Below are 22,118 nucleotides of genomic sequence, written 5' to 3' on the forward strand. Positions count from 1 at the left end.
AAAACAAACAAATCACCTGGGCCAGATGGGATATTTCCAACAGTACCTAAAGAAATGAGGGAAATTATTTATAGGCCGCTAACTCAAATATTCCAAAAGACACTTAGAACAGAGGATGTGCCAACTGACTGGAAGACGGCAAATGTCATACCAATCCACAAGAAAGGGGACAAAACTGAGCCAGGAAATTACAGACCAATCAGTCTCACCTGCATCACCTGTAAAATGTTGGAAGAAATGATTAGACAGAAAATAGAGGAGAATCTTAATAAAAAACATATTATTGGAGATAGTCAACAAGGGTTTAGATGAGGCAGATCATGTCTTACTAATTTATTAGAATTTTTTGAACATGCAACTGCAACTGTAGATCATGTGAAAGCATATGATATGATATACTTAGATTTTCAAAAAACTTTTGATAAGGTTCTACACCAAAGACTGATCCTCAAATTGGAAGCTGTAGGCATTCAGGGTAATGTAAGTAGATGCATTATGACCTGGTTGATGTATAGGAAACAGAGGGTGTCGATTAGAGGAGTCGCTTCTAACTGGAGTGAGGTTGTTAGTGGAGTTCCACAGGGATCAGTACTAGGGCCTTTGCTGTTTCTAATCTATATTAATGATCTGGACTCTGGGATAGTTAGCAAATGTGTCACATTTGCAGATGATACTAAAACAGGTGGCTCAGCAGATACAATCTCATCAGCACAGGTTAAGGTATTACATGCAGGTAACAAAAATGTCCACTATAATTACACTATGGGAGGAATAGAACTAGATGAAGTAACGCATGAGAAAGACCTAGGAGTCTATGTGGACTCCTCACTTTCTCCATCCAAACAATTTGGGGAAGCAATAAAAAAGGCAAACAAAATGTTAGGGTATATTGTCAAAAGTGTAGAATTGAGAACAAGGGCAGTGATGTTCAGACTGTACAATGCACTAGTTAGAGCTCATCTGGATACTGTGGACAGTTCTGGGCTCCACACTTCAAGAAAGATATCGCTGCTCTAGAGGCAGTTCAGGAGAGCAACCAGACTTATTCCAGGTCTGAAGGGATTGTCCTACTGAGAGACTGAGGACCTGAACCTTTTCACCCTGGAACAGAGGAGACTACGTGGGGACTTGATCCAAGTCTTCAATATCATGAAAGGCATCGATCACATCAAACCAGAGGAGCTTTTCCAGATCAGCAGGGACACACGCACCCGGGGACACAAATGGAAATTGGGCTTCAAGGCATTCAAGACAGAAAACAGGAGACATTTGTTGTCACAATCTGGAACAAACTCCCCATCAATGTGGTTGAAGCTGTAAATTTGGGAACATTTAAAAATAGACTGGATAGTATCCTTGGATCACTTCGTTATTAATGGACACCAAACGAGCACGATGGGTCGAATGGCCTCCTCTTGTTTGTAAACTTTATGTTCTTATGTAACAGATTTGATAAACTCTTTGGGAACAATGAGCAAGGTTGAAAGTACACAGGTACAATGGCAATAATTGGGACCAAATTCAAATTACCATGTCAATAGACCGTGGCACATTTGTATGTGGGAGATGCTGGCTTTGCAAACATAACAATACTTCCTTTAACATGGTATCATTGAAGGTTATTGGAAAAAATGCAAAAAACCCAAACAAACCACACTAGCAATGCAGATTCTGTATCTCTCTGATCTACTGTGCCTGATACCTAGACTTGCCATGGCTTTAAAAGTCTGTACCTGAATTAAGCCATGTGAAAAAGTATATACTGGGTGTTTATTTTCTCTCCAAGAATTGTCTCACAAGCACACAATAGCCCCTCGCCTGGAGTTTAACAGAGATCATCACCAGACATTTTGTGTATTTCTGAAGCATAGGGAGTGTTTGCATTGACTGGTTGCCAGAGAACCAAACAGCCCTAAGTTTAATCCTTGCTTTATGTGTACACTAAAAGAAGTTCTCTTCGAGCATCAAAGATCAGGCTTACCCACTATTAAACCTTTGATGTCACAGCTTTCTAATTGTTAAAGAGACAAATGCATGAAACTGTGATGTAAGCAGTTCATGTGACATCATTGCATTCCAATAATGGGAGCTTTAGCATTGGATCTTTTTTTCAGGGTTGAGGCACCTATGCATCTGAAGGTCCAATATGATCTGAGATAGCAAGACTGCAAAGGATTTATTTTATTCCCATAACTTGTACTTTTAGATTTTCGAATGATAATTTAAAGGTAGGGGGTTGCTCTGTTGTTCCCTCTTTTTCAGAATAAAGTAAAATTCAATTCAATTAAAATAAAATACAGAAAAATAATAGTGCTCGAACCATGGACTGAATTTGTTCCAAGACACAGCTTTTGATTTAGTTGTACAGTTGTTTCGGAACATTTTCAAATTCCCATCTTGTTTTACAACAACATATGTGCTGAAGCCCCGCCTGTTGTTAGCTTCCTGTCAGCGTGCGCTACAGCGCTGTGCTCAGACCGCAACAAAAGCTGTGGTTGCAGACGCCATGAGCATCTGAGACAATGAGATCACTAACTGCAGAACAATGAGGTGTTCGTGTCATTTTTACATTTTGTTGTATGTGGAGGTTCTCGAGAGGACTGATTAATCACTTCAGATTAATCCCCCCACCTACATCAAACAAAAACATTGAAAACACCCCCACCTTTCTTCTCCACAACGAACATCACCCTATTTTAAGTCAGTCTCTTGGACAGGTAATGAAGCTGCATTTCTAATTGAGTGCTATAAATATCCTGTTGGAACAGGAAATTCAATAGGCCAAATTGAGCCAGAAACCCAAAGACTTGTCCACACCTGCTGAACAGGTAGATGCCTCACAGGCAAGCTGCACTGTAGCTGCCAAGCCCGAGAGCTGTGCTTTGTCTGGAAGAATGATAGAAGAAGAAACTGCATTATATTTAGAATTAATAGTCTTCATGTGAACAATATTCAAGGGGACTGATTAAGGGAACAATGGGTAGTTATTGTTACTGTGTTTTCTGCTCTTTCACCTATTGCTCCCAGCGTGCACTTGGCTTTGTGGCATAAACACTGTCTTGTTAGGTCACACTTTTGTAGGTGTTTATAAGAGGCCTGCTGCCAACGGGCTGACCAGCAACTACAAACTACAGTGCATGATTCTATTTATGGGTATTGAAGGGGAAGTTCATCTGAAGGTAATGCCACGTGGACTGCAGTCAGAACATGTGTAGTTGCAAGCACTCCGAATACAGCCACAACTAATGCAATTTAAAGCACAAGAACGAGCATAGATATAATAAGGAGCATGAAGGTGGGGGAATACATGAATTCAGAAGTACATTAAAGACTAAGTTCTTCATTGCTAAGAAAAAGACGGTAGGCTGAAGGCTGTGGTATTACTGGTGGTCAATTACTGGGTGTTCCTCCACCACTCAGGGTCAAGGGTGGAGTGCAGCCAGTCTTCTAATTATTACCCGATATAATTTGTACAGGTATACCACGCATCTGTGCACATGACTGGCTCAGCCTAAAGCATAGATGTATACTGTGTATGTGCATGGTGTGCAGGTTTTATAACGGCAAATGTTTGTGAGTTGCTTCATTTAGTTTAACGAAAAGAGCTCCTGAAATGGCATCATATGAAACACTGGTTCTGTTTTGTATTAGTTGGAGTTTATAATTTATATATCTTTTATGTTTTGGAAAGCCCCATCCCCACAGATGCATTACATTGTCAATTCAATGTGTTGTTTTGATTATTTCCATAGGTTTACCTTTATAAGAAGTGTTTTAGGAAGCGTGTACTATGACATGTAAAGGATAAAAGGATAATTTAAGCTATCACAGCTGCAGTTACAAAAGTGTCTGTGCATGTCTCACATTTGCAGCCCTCTGCTTTAAAATATAACAAGGAATATTCTGTATAATATCTTTAAAACATTGAATAAAAACATAAAGATTCGTCCCTTAATTCTTAGAGGAAAACCTCAGACAAAGAAAGATTGCCATCTAACCCATGTTCGCAGACCAAACAAAGCTATCCTCTACATGCGTAATACGCAATGTTGTTTATTTTAAGCAGGCTGCAAAAGGCACGTAAAATAGGTTTCTTTCTTTCTTTAGACCCAGAGGACAGACTCGTTCCTATACAGATCGTATCTGCGAAGATCATCCAACGCTAAATGGGGGAAACGTACCATAACACAAAACCGTTCATTCCAGAATTTATGGTTTGAACTTTCCACACCATTTATGTCTCCTTAAAGTTGAATAGATTTCATAGTCACTGTCAGAAACAAAAGGGAAGTTGCAAATAGTTATTTTTCTCTAACTGAATATACTGTCTTAAAAAAAAAAAAAGATTGTGAGGGTTTAGTTTGGTGAATTAGACTCCCTGGTTGCAATATGTAGAGATTAAACCTTAATCAATCAGAATTCATCAGCATCATTTTTAAAACTCTCTAGGCAATCATTTAGCAATTAATAATAAAAAAAGGTTTATGTGGCAGATTTTCCATAGTTGGAGTGTCCAGAGCTGGCATGGTGTTTTCAACTGGTGACTGCTGGAATCAGCCAGGTGAGGATTATATGAGGTGAGGAATATCCCTGTCTGCCTGGGGAGATGAAAATTAGGTTGCATAAAGAGCAAGCAAACATTCAAAGGAAAAAAATAAACGAAAAGAAGATATTTAACCCAAATATGAATGAGGCTAACGTACGTTATATGGCAGCTGTGACACCTGCAAAAGAGCTCTCCCAGGTCTGGGCCTGGAGTGCAGTCTGACGCTGGGGCTTCACCCATGACAGGAAACCTTGACTTGCGTTGTCGTTGTGGTATATGAAGTGCACATGTGAAGACTGGAAAGGCAGACGTTTGTTCAGTTCTTCTGCTGGTATGTCGGGAAACTAAAGACCTTTTCTTTTATTGTTTTGTTTTTTCACTCCAAGGATCAAGTTGGGATTCGCTTAAGTTATTATTTGCTTTTTTACATTTATTGATTGATTGATTGATTTCTCATCAAGGATCTCGACAGGCACACAATGCTCATTGCCGCTGTGGGACAGAGTGTCCTGTGCAGGGGTCAATAGAATGTAGAGGTCTTCTCCAGAAAGGCTTCAGAATTATCAGGTAGGTTTCCCCTCTCTTCATTTTGGAAGCTGTGTCGTGCACTGCAAATATTCTTTGTCTGGGGTTAAGAAAGAATGATGCTTCGGAGCAATAGACAATGGTTTCTGTGGCAGTGTTCACCCTCTGATTGCTACTGTAGAGTTCTCTGCATTGTCAGGAGTGACAGGAGGTGGTTGACAAAACCAAATCTTTTTTCATTTTTTTATTTTATTACATTTTTGTTTTATCCAAGGAAAAGGAATTACATACTTTATAACAAACCCTAAAACTAATAAGATATTTATTTGTCTTACCCTTTTACTTTTTTTCATACTGGGTTATTTAAAAAGCCAATTTAAAATCTAGTTAAAATGTGTTTCTTCTTCTTCTTTACAGCATTTATAGTTTATGTTCTGTCATCTGTTATATGTCATGTAGATATATTTTATCTGGCACTGGAATTCATCATTTTAGACAGATCTGAACACAAATGCTTCAATCCCTCTCAGAGACTCAAGCAAACTAGGCTGACTATTGAGCAATTTACTGAAACTTAATATAACCACACACACACTTATACAAAGAAGTATTTTTTTTTGTATGTGCTTGCATGAATTAAAGCTTGGTCCATTGTATCAAACACGCAGACCAGCGTACTCACGATCTATATATCATCTTGAAAAAGCAGCCAGTGTGGTACAGAATTAGGCTCTGTTTAAGTACTCTGTTCAGCCTTGGTGCCATAATATAACAATTCTATTAAGTGTCTTCTAAAGGACCTGCTTCCTCACTGATTTTGTTTTTCTTAAATGTATATACTTTTTAAGTTCTAAAAAATAATAATGTAAATATTTACCTGTTTTTGTTTTTGTTTTCTTGAATGGGGAATTTAAAGCACAAGGTAATACAACACAATGCAATACAATACAGTATAAAGTGTCTTGGGCTGGAATTTATCTTAAAATACTTAAACATAAAATGACAGCCTAAACAAGAAAAGCTGCTGGAATGCGAACCTAGACACAGATTTGTGTTTAGTGATGAGTTTAAGAAGAGAAGACCATTCAAAAGGAGCCTGGTAGTTGAAGGACATGTTCCTGCTGTTGTCAGATTAACTTTGGGAGTGCCTAGTCCGGTGAATGAACAAAACATCCTGGTGTTTAAAGGGTTAAGTCAATGGCAGTCTTTGTTAAAATAATTAATACAAAAACAAGAAACAAAAACCACAATGAAGCAAAGAATTACAGTAGTCCATATTTGAGAACATAAAAGCATGAACCAAGGTAGCAAAAGTGCATGAATCCAACATGGGCCTTAATTTAGCAGTGTCTCTTAGGAAAATGCCAGTTACAGCTGCCTCTCTAAAGAGAACAATCCTTTACAGGGAATAGTGGGTGTTCATGAACAAGCCACATCCCTACTGCCGATTCACTGGAATCTTCCAAAATGTGCCTCGCCGCAGCCTTTGGGTCATTAAAACCAGTTTTCCGATGACTGTCATGGGGCTGTATAATAGTGCTTCCTGTCTCTGATTCTGTTAGAATTCCCAGAATCCAATGCTCAGCAGTCTGGAGCACGGAGAGCTGCCCCACCTCAGAAGGGATTGGATTATTTGGGTGCGGCTGTCTTTAGGATGCATTCTGTGCTCCTGCTCTTGTTTACTGCTCATTGAGTTGCTTTGCCTCTGGTATATCAGGTTTGTTTTTTAACTGGGATTCAGGGCCCTGCCAAATGTAATTCAGTGGGCTATAGTGGGCTTTCTTAGATCTTAGCACATCGACACTAATTTAAAACATAATTGACTAAATTGGTCTCTGATAATTGTGTTCGTTATTTGTAAGGCTGACATGTCGCTATCTAGTAGATATCATTTGTCATGTGGCTTGTGGGTTTTTACAGATTTAAAACTTAACCTCCAGAGGATCTTGTCTTAAAAGACTCGACCACTCAGCCATTATTTGTGTCGTTGTTGATGTTTTTGTCTGACCTGCCCACGTTCTGCAGAGTACTATGGGCTATTTATACTGTATCTGATTTGGATAACCATACCAAAAACAAATTCTGTACGTAGTTTGTCATACCACAGAACACTGTGCAAAGTGTGCCATTACAAAATTAAAGTTGTTTGTTAAATCATAACAAGAAATATGGCGTCTTTTTTTATCTAGAAGCAATTTGGTTTCAAAATGGCGGCGTCAAACATCTTGCAAGAATCAAACACCAGTGGGCCTCATTTATATGGCTAAGGTACGCCACACTGATTGAGTATTTTCCCTGGATGTCACAAGGGAATTAGGGAGCATGTGCTTATGTCAAAAATGGGGACAATACAACTTTTTTTTTTTAAATGTATTAACACATTCGGCCTCATACTCCCCCACACTATATCCTTGTGAAAATACATTTTTATGGGGAAAAAAAGTAAAACAGAGTCCTGTCTGAGACTGAAATTTAAAATATATTAATGCAGGGGTCTCCAACACGTCACTCGTAAGTGACCAGTAGCTCACGGGACATCTCAGAGGCACTCGCCAAATGAATTTGAAAATACACACAAATTTAGTTGTAATTTAGTTACAATTTAACTAAATATATCCAATATATATAGGGAGATAGATATATAGAATGATAGATACATTGGTAACACTACTGTGTATTTACACTGTAATTACTAGTTACAGTGTAAATTGGCATAAGTACAGTGGTAGTTAGGGACACTAAATGTAAAGTTACCATAGCACAGTAAAAACATTGTAACCATTCACAATTACAGTGTAATTAGATTGTAAATACACAGTAATTAGAGACACAATGTAAAGTGTTACCAATAAATAAGATTAGGTATAAGGATAGGTTATTAAAATGTAATTATGTGTAAATGCTTGAAGTGTCACATACAGTTATACAGATACTTGGGTGCATCACAGACACACAATTTACCCAATTGTCTCTTTTCAAGATTCATCAACATATGTTTGCACTTCATTCACCAATGCATGTCAGTACTGTGAGAAGTCATACCGTAATGCGTTTCACCGATAATTTATTTTTGCATCAGACATTTCTAACCAGAAACAAACATCCGGGTGAGAGAGAGAATCCCATTTCTGTACATTTCTCATCAAGGATTCTTTCAGTCCAAAGAGATCACCATCTCAGTTGATGTCAGTGGTTTGTTGCCATGAATTCGTAACAGGGAAAGAGAAAGTAGTGCCGTTTCTGTGTGTGCCAACTGCTAAATGAAACCATTAAAGAGCCACCCTTTAACTCCTTTAACCTTCCTAATGAACTGCGTTATGAACACAAGCGCTCAACCTCACAGTCACAGTCTCGCATGTGGATTAACTATTTCAGACCAGAAATGGGCATTCAAATCCTTAATAAGTAATTAAGAAATTCTTTGGCTGATTAGCTTAAAGAAAAAAAGGAGCAAGATGGACTGCATAGTTACTGCAGGCAATTAAGGCCTCTCTTTGTTTAGCATTTCCTCTTTGTGCTCCTGATCAGAACTGACCATTTGCTCAACACTTTCGGCTTTATTAAGCAGGTCAATAATTATTTTTTAAATGGCGACCATTTTAATGGTAATTGCAGTGTATTTTAAATCAAATAACCCCGTAGCTAAGTAGAAGTGCATTGGTGATGTGAAACAGGGTTGTAAAAAATATTATTCTTTCCATAAAACTTTCTATAAAACAGACTGAAACATTATTTTAGTTTATGCAGAAATGGACTGGTCCAGGCTTTTTTTTAAAGAACAAGAATATGACAAGACCTTGGTCTTGACACACGCCTACGTTTTCCAACTTTGGACCACCACCCTGACCGTATTGTGGTATTGGTCGTCTGACACTTTGGACAGAATCCCCCCCATTACCAGCAGTTCAGCGATGACAGTCACTCTGAAATGATTATGTTAAAATGCTTGTGATTCTCATACATTTTTGTGACAGACAGTATTTTGCCTTCCGACTTGTAATGATACGTATTTAAATTAATCTACAGCACAATTATTATGAGACATCGTGATTTGGCATCCTACAACAATCATACGGATAATTTTTGGGAGATCTGTACAGCAGCTCAGACAGAACAACTGAGCCTAAACTGAGCTTTCCTTCCCCTCGGATTCTATTATTAATCTTTCTTGCTTTCGTCTGCCATATAAACCATGCAAGCTGTAAACCTGCTCTAACTGGCCGAGGCTCCGGGAATTTGCTAAACTGCTGACCCCATTGCCTAACCAGAGCATGCAGTAACACATCGAGGTTCATTTTAGTCTGATTTGTGTAGTTTAGTTAACTCAACTTACAAAATAGCAATAACTTATTGAGGCCACAGCATCAAGACTCCAGATTAATTTTTGTTTTGCTTTGTTGTTAGTGTTTTTTTCCTTCCATTTTAACAAATTTTTCCTCCTTATGAATACATTATAATTACAGTGCAGTTTCATGTTAAATAAATACATCAATTATATATATAATACATTCAGTGTATATAAATTGACGATTTATTTTAAATACTGTATTTATATTTTGTTCCGTTATCATGAACATTAAATTCAACAAACCAAAATAGCCAATATGCACAAGAGCATTGTCATATTCTTAAGATGATGTTCTTATTTTATACCTTATTTTATATTATATTTGTATACAATATTGTTTAGCTTATTTTTAAGATAGTCCATATTTTGAGCACCGTATAACCGTAACCTCTCATCTATTATTTACTTCCTAGGCCACGGGAAAGCAAAAAAGATTGACTTACTGAACTGTCAATATTATCAATAATATATATTACAGTTGCATCTCTTCACAAAAACTTGTGAAAGCAGTTTATGTCCAAATAAAAGCAGGACAACAAAACAATAATGGTGCTCTTATAAACATTAATAATGATCGTGAGTATAATTCTGAGGAAATGGAACACAGAAGCAATATTACAAATTGAGAATATTCAACTTTTCTGATATTTCATTTGATGTACAGTTTGTTTCATTGCTATATATTTTTTAAAATAAGTAAATAAATAAACTAAACTAAAGTTGTGTTTCCATTGTTTATGAATAATTTGAAGGCCGTGTCAGTTTTTCCGGTTGTCAGCACAGCTAGCGTTGGCTACAGATTTCCAGCTTCAAATGTTTCAGCTGCAATTCATCACAAATATGTTTTGATACAAAGGAAAAAAGTAGTATTGAGTGCATACTACACACATGTTGCCCAGGAAACCCCAGCCCAAGGTCCACCTTTCAACTTTGACATTTGCAGAACGTTTTTTGACATAAAACTTGCAACAGGCCCTAAAACAAATTCCGTTGAAACACAGAAACAATAATGTTTGATGCCAAGCTTTTGGCAGAATATCGAACACCCAAAAAATACACGAGCATGGGTATTCATAGTGTGACAAAATACAATGATGATGATAATAAATAATAATAATTAAATTTTTTTTATTAATGCTACATGCTTTAAACTTCTTGTTGATAATAATACATTTCTAATACAATAGTACTGGTAATACATACATACTTATATAATATGTATTTATTTAATTATATATGTATTGTATGTCTTTGTTGAATGCCTTGCTAAATGGGTAGTGTGAAATGTAGCAGCAAAAGTTTTAATTTTAAAAATAATTCAGGGATTTCCTTGCTTCACCTCAGTCATGTTATGTATAACAGTTTCCTTTAAGAAACAAAAGCAACTTTTCACTGTTGAACACGAGTGTAGGATGGAGGTCCCTTTGTTGCTACTGTGCGGTGGCTATAACTTTGATAATATGATGAAGAGCTCAGAGGATAGGACACCGAGAGCAACTGGGGATAGCCCACACTACCCACCTGGACAAGAAACTCATTTCCAAACACTGAGTCACCGTCACTGTTGGCCAGTCAAACAAAAAGTGCTGAGCCCTGAGACTTGACAGCAGAGGGTAGCAGTAAAAAAGGTCTATTTAGTTATCTAAAAAACATTTTCAGGAAAGGTGAAAGATGTTGGTATAGCTGTTCAGAGGACTCGAACTTTGACATATTGCCAGGTATGGACTGGATGATACATGTATGGGCTGGTTCTGTAAATGACACAAGAAAATGTAATGCATTGAAAAATAATCTGACTAACCAGAATGTTTGATTGTTTAAAGCCACTCACACAGGGGACCGAAATTAGATACGGCTTAATAGCATGTGGAAAGAAATGAGGTTAGAACAAAATGGAAAATACATTTGCTGCTCTATTGCATAGTCATATGAAATGGTAGGGTTTTATTACACAATCCTCTTTAAAAAGTATAATAAAGTATATGACATGAGTGTCCATGCAGTCAGAGACTTAGTTTTAGCTTTTCACTGTTTCACAACACCCAGGTAAGATAAACAAACCTGTGTGTTACCTTTAGGCGTGCTTTTCTCTGCAAGCAGGGTTTGACCCTGATCGAAATCTTAAACTATTTGTACGTTACACCTTCATCAAAAAGTTGTTTTCATTTTAGCATCCTGCATTTTTTGCTTTTAAAGAATGTAGCCAAATGTAATCCAAATTGAATCTAACTTGTTGAGATATGCACTTGTTAAAGGGGTGTCTGTAAGTTGCAATTGAAAGGGGTCCAAATGCAAAATCATAATTCATTTGAAAAGCATTTTATGAAAATGTTATGAACATATTGACTAGTTCTTTGGCTTTATGTGATGGTCAATCATGAATTTTGTAAATACCTGAATAGAAATTGTTTTAAAAGCAACAAAAAGAAAAGTGAACATTTTAGTTTTTTAAATCAGACTGATACTAAAAATAAAACATCTCAACGTAGTTTCATATATTCTTAGGAATATACATTAAACCTTCAGCTGAATTCAGACATGACATTAAGAATAATAAAATAAAATGACATCAACAATACACTATCAACCCTACGTTGGTATCTTTTAACATAATATTACTTTCTCTTGTTACTGTGAAACAGAGGATATTTCTTGGGAAGGAGTTGGCTATTTGTTAGTTCTTGGACTGCTCGAAAAAATAAAAAAGCATATTAATCTTTAATTGAAAGACAATTCATATGGCCAAGAATGAATGGGAACCTTTGAAGGTTTTTATGGCACAGAGTTCAGTGCTGAGTGCCCAGGCTATGGTTTGTGAAAACTGTCCTGTACAGGAATGTGTTCACGTATGTCTGAGGGTGTTGTTTTTTCCTCGTAGAAAAGATGGGCTGCAACTGCAGTTCAGAATATGACGATGACTGGATCGAGAACTTGGATGAAGTCTGTGAACACTGTAACTGCCCTCTGCCACCACAGAGCAAGAACCAGGTGAGGAGCCCAGAGGCTGGACTGCTGCAATACTGTAGCACAGTCACAGACAGAGCTTCTGCACACTGACACTGGGCAGTGACCTGCCCTTGCCTGTTTGCTCATTGCATGAAGTTCATTTCCTAATGTTCATAAAGACATACAGCTCTGGAAAAAATTAAGAGACCACTTAGCATTGATTTCTGAACTTGGAGTGGTCTCTTAATTTTTTCCAGAGCTGTATGTGGAGAGTAGACACATGTTGCACGGTTACACAACTGTGTATGAATATTCTGTCTTCTGCTTCATACAAGAAAGGTTTTAATTTTTTAAGTATTTCTCTTCATTTCAGATTGTAAGGAACGGCAGTACTGGGGTGTAAATCCCCTCGCTAATCTCACTGTTCTAAGATTAAGACGCTTGAATTGCACTGCTGTATATTAAGTTTTTTTCATATACAGCTTTGGAGAAATTTAAGAGACTTGCAGTGGTCTCTTAATTTTTTTCAGAGCTGTATGTGTGTGTGTGTGTGTATAGTGTTTTCTCATATAATGAATTCTCAGTTTTACACCTGAATATAACTGCACCATTGGTCCAATAAAGCATCTAATTTCAGTTAAATTGTTAAAAGTGACACAATAAGAGCCATCGCCCCTTCCCTTTTAGTGAACTCAGACAATATAACGGCCATTGTATTTCACCAGAATGGTTTCTTTAAATAAATATTCAACCAGTCAGTAAAACTGGTCTATACAAATTCCCATCATAACCAGCAGAGTTTTATTAGGGCATAGTCTGATATTTCAATGTAAACCTTGCAAAACTGCTACAAAATATTACAGAGTAAAAAGAGAAAGCAAAAAGGTTTCTACACTCCTGATTGCTATCTAGCTCAACAGCTGCATATAACCAAGGCAAGAGCCTTTGCGATATTGTCGCCCCAAAATGTAAATGATGGGCTGGATTTCACAGTGAGTGCTAGCAGACGAAGAGAGACGACAAGCCTCCATCGGGCTGCTCCTTGGACCTTCAGCAATAATATCTGTTTTTGATTAGACTGCTGCACTGTGAATATTGGAAAATAGTGAAAGCCCTTTTTTAATGTTATGAAACTCCAGCAAACACATGAGATCACGATGATTTGGTGCCATAAATGTGTTTGTATTCTTTTACAACCCATTACACAATGACAAGTGGAGCCAAATGACATGTTCTTGGGAGTGGGGTTTCCTTCTGTTGAAGATATAAATGTTCTCTTGGACTAATTTATTGGAAATGGAAGTGCTGAGCTGGCTGAGCTTAAAGCACTCTTAACTGATATTTAACTTGCGTTTTTAAAACTTGTACTAACAGGCAAAACAATGCAGTGCATTTTTGGACACTCAAAAATACAAAAAAAATTGAATAAATCAACACCCCAAAAAATGCACAAGAACAAATAAAAAATGATAAATACTTTAAATGTACAAAAATATTTTAAATATGAAAAAATATTATGCAAAATAATACCATGAGTTTGAATATGTCCTACAAAATGTACATTTTAAAGTTCCTACAGTAATCTTACAACTATTCCGATAATGCTTTAACATTTTTAATGTAATTTAATGTCAACTTAATGTGTTATTTAAGTCTTTGGGTGAACTATCATGCTGATCTAACCTCAAATGCCCAGATTTGCTTTCATTGACAGATCCCTCCTCCTCCACCTCTGTTTTTAAATCTCCATTGATCGAAAAGCATATATCTCTTTGTAGGAAACTTAAGCTTGCATGTCTTCTTATGCCTTATACATTCATCTTTCCTTTGCCTTTAATCACATTTATAGGTATGACTCCAACCGTGATACTGACACGTCCCAGGCGTTTTTGTCCATATGTTTCACAGGCCATGCCTTTAACTTTCTTAAAGATTTAATTAGCACTTGTGGAAAGGGGTTCCACAAGTACTAATTAAATCTTTAAGAAAGTTTAAATAGCCTTAATTTCAATGCATGATAACATTCTTGTATTGTTGCCATTTCAGTACACAGATGCACCAGGCCCCCTGATTCCCTATTCGTCACACACCCCGCCCTCGTCACCCTTGCCTGGTAAGTTACCGTGATAATTCACTGAACCGTGTCTAAACAGCAGTGAGCACGTGTTCCTTTTCATTACACCCTCACATGGAGCAATATAATATCCATACATATATATGTGTGTCTGTGCTCAGGCTGATGTGCTTAAAATACTCTTCTGTACTGTTAAGAGCATCTGCTCCCTTTGGTTAGAGTCAAGTGTTCTCATAAAAATATACTCCATGCATTTCCTGCTTCTCTTTCAGATAACTTAGTCATCGCATTGTACAGCTATGAACCCAATCACAGCGAAGACCTGGGATTTGAAAAAGGAGAAAAACTGAAAATCCTGAACGCGTGAGTTCACCCCAGCATTGGCCAACGAGATGTGCTGTGAGCGCTAACCGAACAGTCTACAAAGTTAAAGCAATAGCCCTTGTGTGTTTGTGTGCCTGATTGTGAGACTAGATTGTATTTGGGTGATTACAGCTGTAGTCTGTATCATATTGGTTTGATTAAACTTCTGCTCTCTGTTGGCCTATTTAAAAGGATGCCAATAAATGAAACTATTTAATAACATTGTGGGCAAAGCACTTAATCTGCATATATATATATATATATATATATATATATATATATATATATATATATATATATAAAGCAGCATTTCATTTGTGCCTTTAACAGGATTATTCAGTGATAGTTACTGTGTTAACTTAATTAGTATTATCCTTGTGTAGACTGTACATTTCACTGTGTTCTGTATTTCACAGTCAGTACTCTGTGCTCTCTCTTCTCAATTCTGTTTCCTGTATTCTACATGCTGTTCCCCGTGTCCTCAGGGATGACAATGAGTGGTACATGGCTCAGTCCCTGGCGACAGCGAAGACCGGCTACATTCCCTACAACTTCATTGCCAAGCTGGACACCATAGAGACTGAACCGTAAGTCCCTCAGACAGCTGCCACTGACAACAACTTTATACACCCCTGATGACTTATGCCATTGAAGAGACCTTTAGATATCTCATCCTCTCTTTTTGTACATGTGTGTCTGGGCGTGTATGCGTACAGTTTATATATATGTTTGCCTTTATACACTAGTTCATGTAAGCTATTCTGTGTTTATTGAGGAACACATAGAGGACAGGGGAAAGCAGATACCTGTTTGAGTGTTTTTGTGAGTAGAGAGGTCCTGTGTGGTTACTGCCGTGTCTTCGTTGCAGGTGGTATTTTAAAGACATCTCTCGTAACGATGCCATGAGGCAACTCCTCGCACCAGGAAACACGCAGGGCTCCTTCCTCATCAGAGAGAGTGAAACTGCCAAAGGTATGGACTACTTTTTCTTTTTCATTCCTCTGGGTGCTGCCAGGCTTCCTGTGTCTGACTCTTCATCTAGCCATGGAAAGTAATTCCACTCACTGATTCAGCTTACACCCTGGGACATTTCAAGTATCTTTGACAATATATTGCTAGGAGGCCTGGGCCTTTTGGTGATGCGGTAAGATCGCTGCACTGTGGCGCAGGAGATTGGGGCTCGATTCCCCATCTTACCATGACCCGGAAAACCCCAAAGTGTTACACTGGTGTCAGAAGTGTGTGCCGAACCTGCGACAGGGACCACTGAGATGCGAACCCCAAAGCGTGAAACAACCCAACTCCAGTCTGGGGGGAGATATGGAAGCAGCATGGGGACGTGTCAGGACTGAGGGGGGGGGTAGTGTAGTGATCTCAAGCCTCGCTAGGAGGCCTGAGCCTTTTGGAGATGTAGTAAGATCGCTGCATTGTGGCGCAAGAGATCGGGGTTTGATTCCCCATCTCGCCGTGACCCGAAAACCCCCAAAGTATTACAATATATTATAGTCTTTCCATTTTAAGTCTTAATTGCCATGCACGATTGAATCTGTTGAAAATTGGTTTGAAGACATTGACAGCGAAGGTTCCTACTGAATCGTTTCATTCAGTTTCTTAAGTTTTCAGTTACCGATATTTTGCCTGATTGCTCTCATGGTGAAATTGACATATATATTTGGTGTTTTGGTTTTCCAGGGTCTTTCTCCTTGTCTGTGAGAGACTTGGACCCAGACAGTGGAGATACTGTAAAGCACTACAAGATTCGCAATCTGGATAATGGAGGCTTCTACATCACACCCAGAATCTCATTCAGCACCATGTCAGACCTTGTTAAGCATTACTCCAGTAAGTTACTCTGTTACAGTCTAACAATTCATTGCTTTTCATCAGTTTGTCTATAATGTCTGAAATGATGGTACCTCAAATAACTCTGCAGTGTTCAACTGGAATAGGTTTTGCTTTCAGCTGTATAGGGAAAAAAAAATGTGTTCCAACATATTGCTATAACTATAATAGCAAAAGCAGAGGTTGTCATTACATTGCCAAATCTAATGTTCAAGATGACGTAAACTGTAGAAATAATGTGTACACTGCCATATATAAATAGTTGTTCGAGCTGCTGCATGTTTAAAAGATGAACTACGATGCTTTCGGTAATATTTTAACCATCTCCCACATCCTCTCTCTGTGTGTGCATGCCTGAATACCATACAATCATCACCTTTATAACAGCACTGCCTGAAACTGCTGCATTGTTCTTTATGTTTTGTTCCTTCAACTCCTGCTGAAGGAGGGTACAGCTGAATCATACAATATGCAGCAAAATGCGTGTGTGATGTATGATGTTAACAACACTCTTTAAACTGACAAACAGTGAGTTGCTGGTGATTGCATATTGCACACAAGCTTAGACTGAATGAAATCAGCTGCCAGAAAACCCACAACTTGATACAACACAGTGTTGCAAAGGAGACTGTGTGATGGCGCTGTGCCCTGTGTCCTGTCCCTGCAGGAGAGTCGGACGGCTTGTGCACACGTCTCTCCAAGCCATGTCAGACCCGCATGCCCCAGAAGCCATGGTGGCAGGACGAGTGGGAGATCCCAAGGGAGTCTCTGAAGCTGGAGCGCAGACTTGGGGCCGGCCAGTTTGGAGAGGTCTGGATGGGTGAGTGTGAAGACCCTGGCACCATGGTCCTGCGTTGTTTTCCCTGTGTTGAGTGTCAGTCTCCCGGCAGAGACCATGGTCTTTCAAAGACACGTTATTCACACATTTGAAATCTTTGCCCTCGTTCAAACTCTCTTGCTGAAGAAGATTTTATTCCTTTCTCTTTTCTTTCTTTCTTTTCTTGTTTGGCTTGCTTTCTTCTTAGTTGTTCATTTCATATATTATCTGGCATTCAGCATAAACATTCTGCAATGCACTTTTTAAAGATGCTAAATTTACAGCCAGTGCTTATGCTCAGCCTGGTTTGGTCTGTGCCACTTCCTCCTCCATACTGTTGTTTAACTAATTAACTATCGTGCATGGAGGCAGACTTCACAGACACAGATTTACTATTGCTTCCAGCTGCAGTAAAAGGTGTCAATGTAACAGTTTCCCTACACCGTTAAGCAGACAGTTGTCAGTGTGCTGATGAATATCTGTTACGCTGCTGCTGACTGTGTTGAGAAATCCCCCAGGGTTGGTTAGGGTTGTGTGGAGCAGACATCAACCAGACTTTCTTCAGTTGCTGCACAGCTGCGACCCCCGCGACTTATCAGGCGCCTGTGAGCTCACAGTGTTATCGATGAGAGCTGTGTAAGTCCTCCATTCACTGACTATAGCTCTGCTGTTTGCATGATGGGCTTTCTGTGTGTGAATAACCTGACGAGCCCAGCGCAGACGACACAGAGATGTTGTCTGCATTTCTCCTGTGCTAGTACAAGCGGTTGTAACACTGAGCTGAGCTGAATGATGATTAGAATCTCAGGAGCAGGTAAAGATGTGTTTCGAGCAGTTTTTCAAAGCAGCATTGAAAATTGTCCTAAATGGCTCTATGTCTCCGTGTTTCTCTGCACTTTCTCTAATTAGATTGTTGCTTATTGTGTTCCTGGCTGTGATCTGTATGGGTGCAGTGAATGCAGAACAACAGCCCAGCCCTCAGGCGGGGAGTTGCAGCAGAACACACAGACACCGGGCTGTGGCAAAGAGAGATGTATAGCAGCTTTTGAAGTTGTGTCCCGTGGTCGTGCTGCAGTGCTGCTGACATTTACAGAGACACAACTATATCAGAAGTGCTTTCTGAGTGAAGAGAAGTTGCGCTTGCTTCCACAGATGCCCAGATGACTCAAGGCTCAGATATTTCCACTGAGCTTCTAGTCCGATAAATCAGTCTCATTATTAAAATAAGGAACTTTTTCCAGTGGCTTAGATACAGGGTGCTTTTTTTTTATTGCAGATTAACACAGCATGGGCGTCCTTATCTCCTCATTTTTCTGCTCCCCCTTCTTTAAAATATTAATAAATCTATTCATTTTATCCATGTCCTAAAATAGATGACCCAGTAGAGAAGGAGACTTTGTTAATGTGTTATGGCAGACACGAGTTTCCTCATTATTGAGCTCAGTTCAGTGAACAATGGAACACCAAAAAAATACAAGTCCATAAATAATAGTCCAGCCGTATCTGGACTACAAATATCCCCCCCCCACCCCCAGGCAGTGTGATAAGAAAGACTCCAGTCTTTTTATTTCAATACCCGTTTTTCTGTTTAATACGGCCTTCGCTTGCAGACTTGGCACCCAGTTTTGTTTGTCTCTGAAACAAAACAGCAGCATCAATTCCCTGAGCGGAAACAGACTCATATTGTAGCCTGTCCCTGTGTCTTGAATATTTGTTCTCCTACATTTCCCATGCGCTCGTAATCAAATAACCATGTTAAATCATGTATCTATGGTGATCACACCCATTTATTTGTTCAGCTACCAATATGGAAAGAATGCATCTGTATTGCAGTGTTTCAGCAGCACTTGTCAAATCTGAGCCAGTGGTCGTGGTCTCACATCTTCAAGTGGCCCCAGCTCTGAGGGGCCTTCAGCCGTTTTGATCTGCACACAACAATTGCATGTAGAAGTCAGAGACAACACAGAGATTGTATATATATATATAGCAGCCCCACCTCAAAGAGCATGGGCTGTGGTTTGCTGGTATCTTTTCTAACTGCGGCCCTCTCTGGTTTTTCTGTTGGCTAGCTTTCAGTAGTAGTCACAGCAGTGCATGGCTCTGGGCCCCTTTCACACCTGCAAGTCCACAGACTGGGGAGATGCAGGTGTAAAAGTCCACAACTTTTACACATGCCTCCTTTCCCTCCCACTCTCTTCGAAACCACGTTTGACAGAGACACATCAGAAAATGAACAAATTAACATCTTTAGATTGACAACACTCTCTCTTCTCATAAAGCACCTCAAGGACCTTTACCTGTAACCTGCAGCTGTAAACCTTGACGCACAATAAAACATTTTCACAAACACACGTTAATTAAATCCCATTTTTAAATCCAGTTTCTACCCTTTTGTGTATTTCATGACATAGCTTGTGTGTTACTCATTTTGATGTGTTTTGATAATCTCTGACAGTTATAACCATGTTATAAATACAGACGGTTATAACCCTGTTATAAATGCAAAGGTCCTTGGGTAAATTTACCAAGGCAGCATTGCATGAATGCTGCGCCTCCTCATTTTGTTATCTCACTCTGTTGTTTTCCTATATGGCTGCTGTAACTGTCCCTGCTCTCCCCTGCAGGTCTGTACAACAACAATCGTAAGGTGGCCATTAAAAACCTGAAGGCCGGCACCATGTCCACCGCTGCCTTCCTAGCTGAGGCCAACCTGATGAAGAACCTGCAGCACCCCCGCCTGGTGCGCCTGCATGCCGTGGTCACACAGGATCCTATCTACATCATCACCGAGTTCATGGAGAATGGTCAGTGACTGTCTGGGATAACCCCCCCCCATCCCCATCTACCCTTGTGTAGACAACGGCTGTGTTCTCATGGCAGTAAAAGGGCATGACAGCAGAGACAGAATTGTGACTTCTTTTCTGGTGGTTCAGGGCAGTATCACAATATATTTTGGGCAATTCTGTATTCATTTCACAACTCCTGCTTCGGTTCATGTTTATTCAAGCTTAAACCCAAACTGTTTGAAACTGTAACCAGCCATATCCATCTTAAATAAGCCATGACTATTCCTCTACTATCAAGATTTATTTACCACCATGTGAACACAGCCAATGATAACAGTCATCCCAAACAGAAAGGAAATATAAATGAACATCATCATTATCATCAGTCTTTATTGATCCACTGCTGGATGAAGGACCCCCAGCTTGTGTCCCCCTCGATGTTTTGATGTGTGTACCTATATCTGTATATCTATATATCTGTATCTGTATCTGTCTATCTATCTATCTATCTATCTATCTATCTATCTATCTATCTATCTATCTATCTATATGCACATATGTATAGAAGAATATTTCAACAAACATTGACCTATGTTTGACATTTATAAATATACACTACTGCTCAAAAGTTTTAGAATACCTCAATTTCCCCAGTTTGTATTGAAATGTACGCAGTTTAATGTCTCAATGCACTCTGAAATTAAAGCAAAGAACAAATAAACAATTGGAAATAAAAAAAAGATGGAATCGTTTTGATTACCAAAATTTAACACCTTAAGCTAACAAACCCCTCTGGTATCCTTAAAGGGCACCAAATCTGTGTGCTTATTTTTAATCCCATGTGTACTCTTCACTGTTGTGTTGTTTGCCAAGTGTTTGGTATCACATGAAAGCTGAGACACTCAGCTTTGTAACAATGTGAAACATTCTCAGATGTGAAAAATTAGTTTTTTATAACATTATATACCATTTCAGGTTGTTCACTGGACTTGAACTGCTTATATTTAAATAAAAACTGTAAAAATGGGGGTGTTTGACCAGTAGTGTATGTCAGTTTGTGCCCGAAGTATGCTTACATATATATGTAGGTATATTTTAAAATATTTTTTTACAGTATATGTTCTATATTTATTCCAATATATTTTTGTGTCCATTTTTGCATATTGCCTATGTTTCTAGAACATTCTTTCAGGATACAGTTCTTTATATTTTTTTCTGGTCACACAGGAGCTTATTTTTCAGAATGGCCGTTTCTTTCTTTAATTGGTTTATAGATGAAAATGACAGGGGAAAAAACCCAGAAAAACTCACCACTGCCATGTCAGATATTAGAGTCAATCAGATGTGACCGTAGTCTTTTTAGGTATTTGAGCAATGACAGGTATTCCAGCATGCAACACTTCTCTCTTCTTCCCTAGGACTTAATATAAAGCCCCTCTGTCCCTCTGTGACTGTTTTGTTACTAGAGAGTTGAGTGTGGCCAGTTTTTGTATGTGTGTATGTATGTATCTGTATCTATTTGACTTAATTTGCCAACTCCTTTGTCCAAGTTGACTCGTATTCGACTACACAATTACAGGATGACATCACAAAGAGCTGTAGATGTTACATTGCATTATTAACTATGGAGTGCTGAGACTAAATTACATAGTTGAATTATATTACTAACCAAAGCATCTGAAGAGAGAACATCGTAAAAACAATAGCTTTCTTCAACTATTGACAAATATGGTTGCATCATCAAAACAGACCTGTGCTTTATATTTTGAGTCATGGATAGCTCATATTTCATCAAAAGCTATGGTTTGTATATAGATGTGATGTACTGGGTATATAGTGCTTGTAAGATCTCCTTGGCTTCACCTGTGTTG

The 22,118-nt window shown here is 38.6% G+C and overlaps 1 protein-coding gene across 1 annotated transcript in view; it reads left to right on the forward strand.

Moving 5' to 3' along the window:
• The first annotated feature begins 4,771 nt into the window (after nt 1-4,771).
• Nucleotides 4,772-22,118, forward strand: part of lck (LCK proto-oncogene, Src family tyrosine kinase) — a 28,090-nt gene continuing 10,743 nt past the window's right edge. Inside the window, exons 1-10 of the mRNA XM_066717372.1 lie at nt 4,772-4,877; nt 5,008-5,113; nt 12,298-12,407; nt 14,412-14,478; nt 14,712-14,802; nt 15,288-15,389; nt 15,671-15,774; nt 16,495-16,644; nt 17,312-17,464; nt 20,086-20,265. Coding sequence (XP_066573469.1) covers nt 12,303-12,407; nt 14,412-14,478; nt 14,712-14,802; nt 15,288-15,389; nt 15,671-15,774; nt 16,495-16,644; nt 17,312-17,464; nt 20,086-20,265 — 952 coding nt within the window. The 5' untranslated portion in view covers nt 4,772-4,877; nt 5,008-5,113; nt 12,298-12,302. The remainder of the gene's footprint in view (nt 4,878-5,007; nt 5,114-12,297; nt 12,408-14,411; nt 14,479-14,711; nt 14,803-15,287; nt 15,390-15,670; nt 15,775-16,494; nt 16,645-17,311; nt 17,465-20,085; nt 20,266-22,118) is intronic.

The sequence above is a fragment of the Amia ocellicauda genome, chromosome 11 (assembly GCF_036373705.1).
Source record: "Amia ocellicauda isolate fAmiCal2 chromosome 11, fAmiCal2.hap1, whole genome shotgun sequence".
Taxonomy (NCBI): domain Eukaryota; kingdom Metazoa; phylum Chordata; class Actinopteri; order Amiiformes; family Amiidae; genus Amia; species Amia ocellicauda.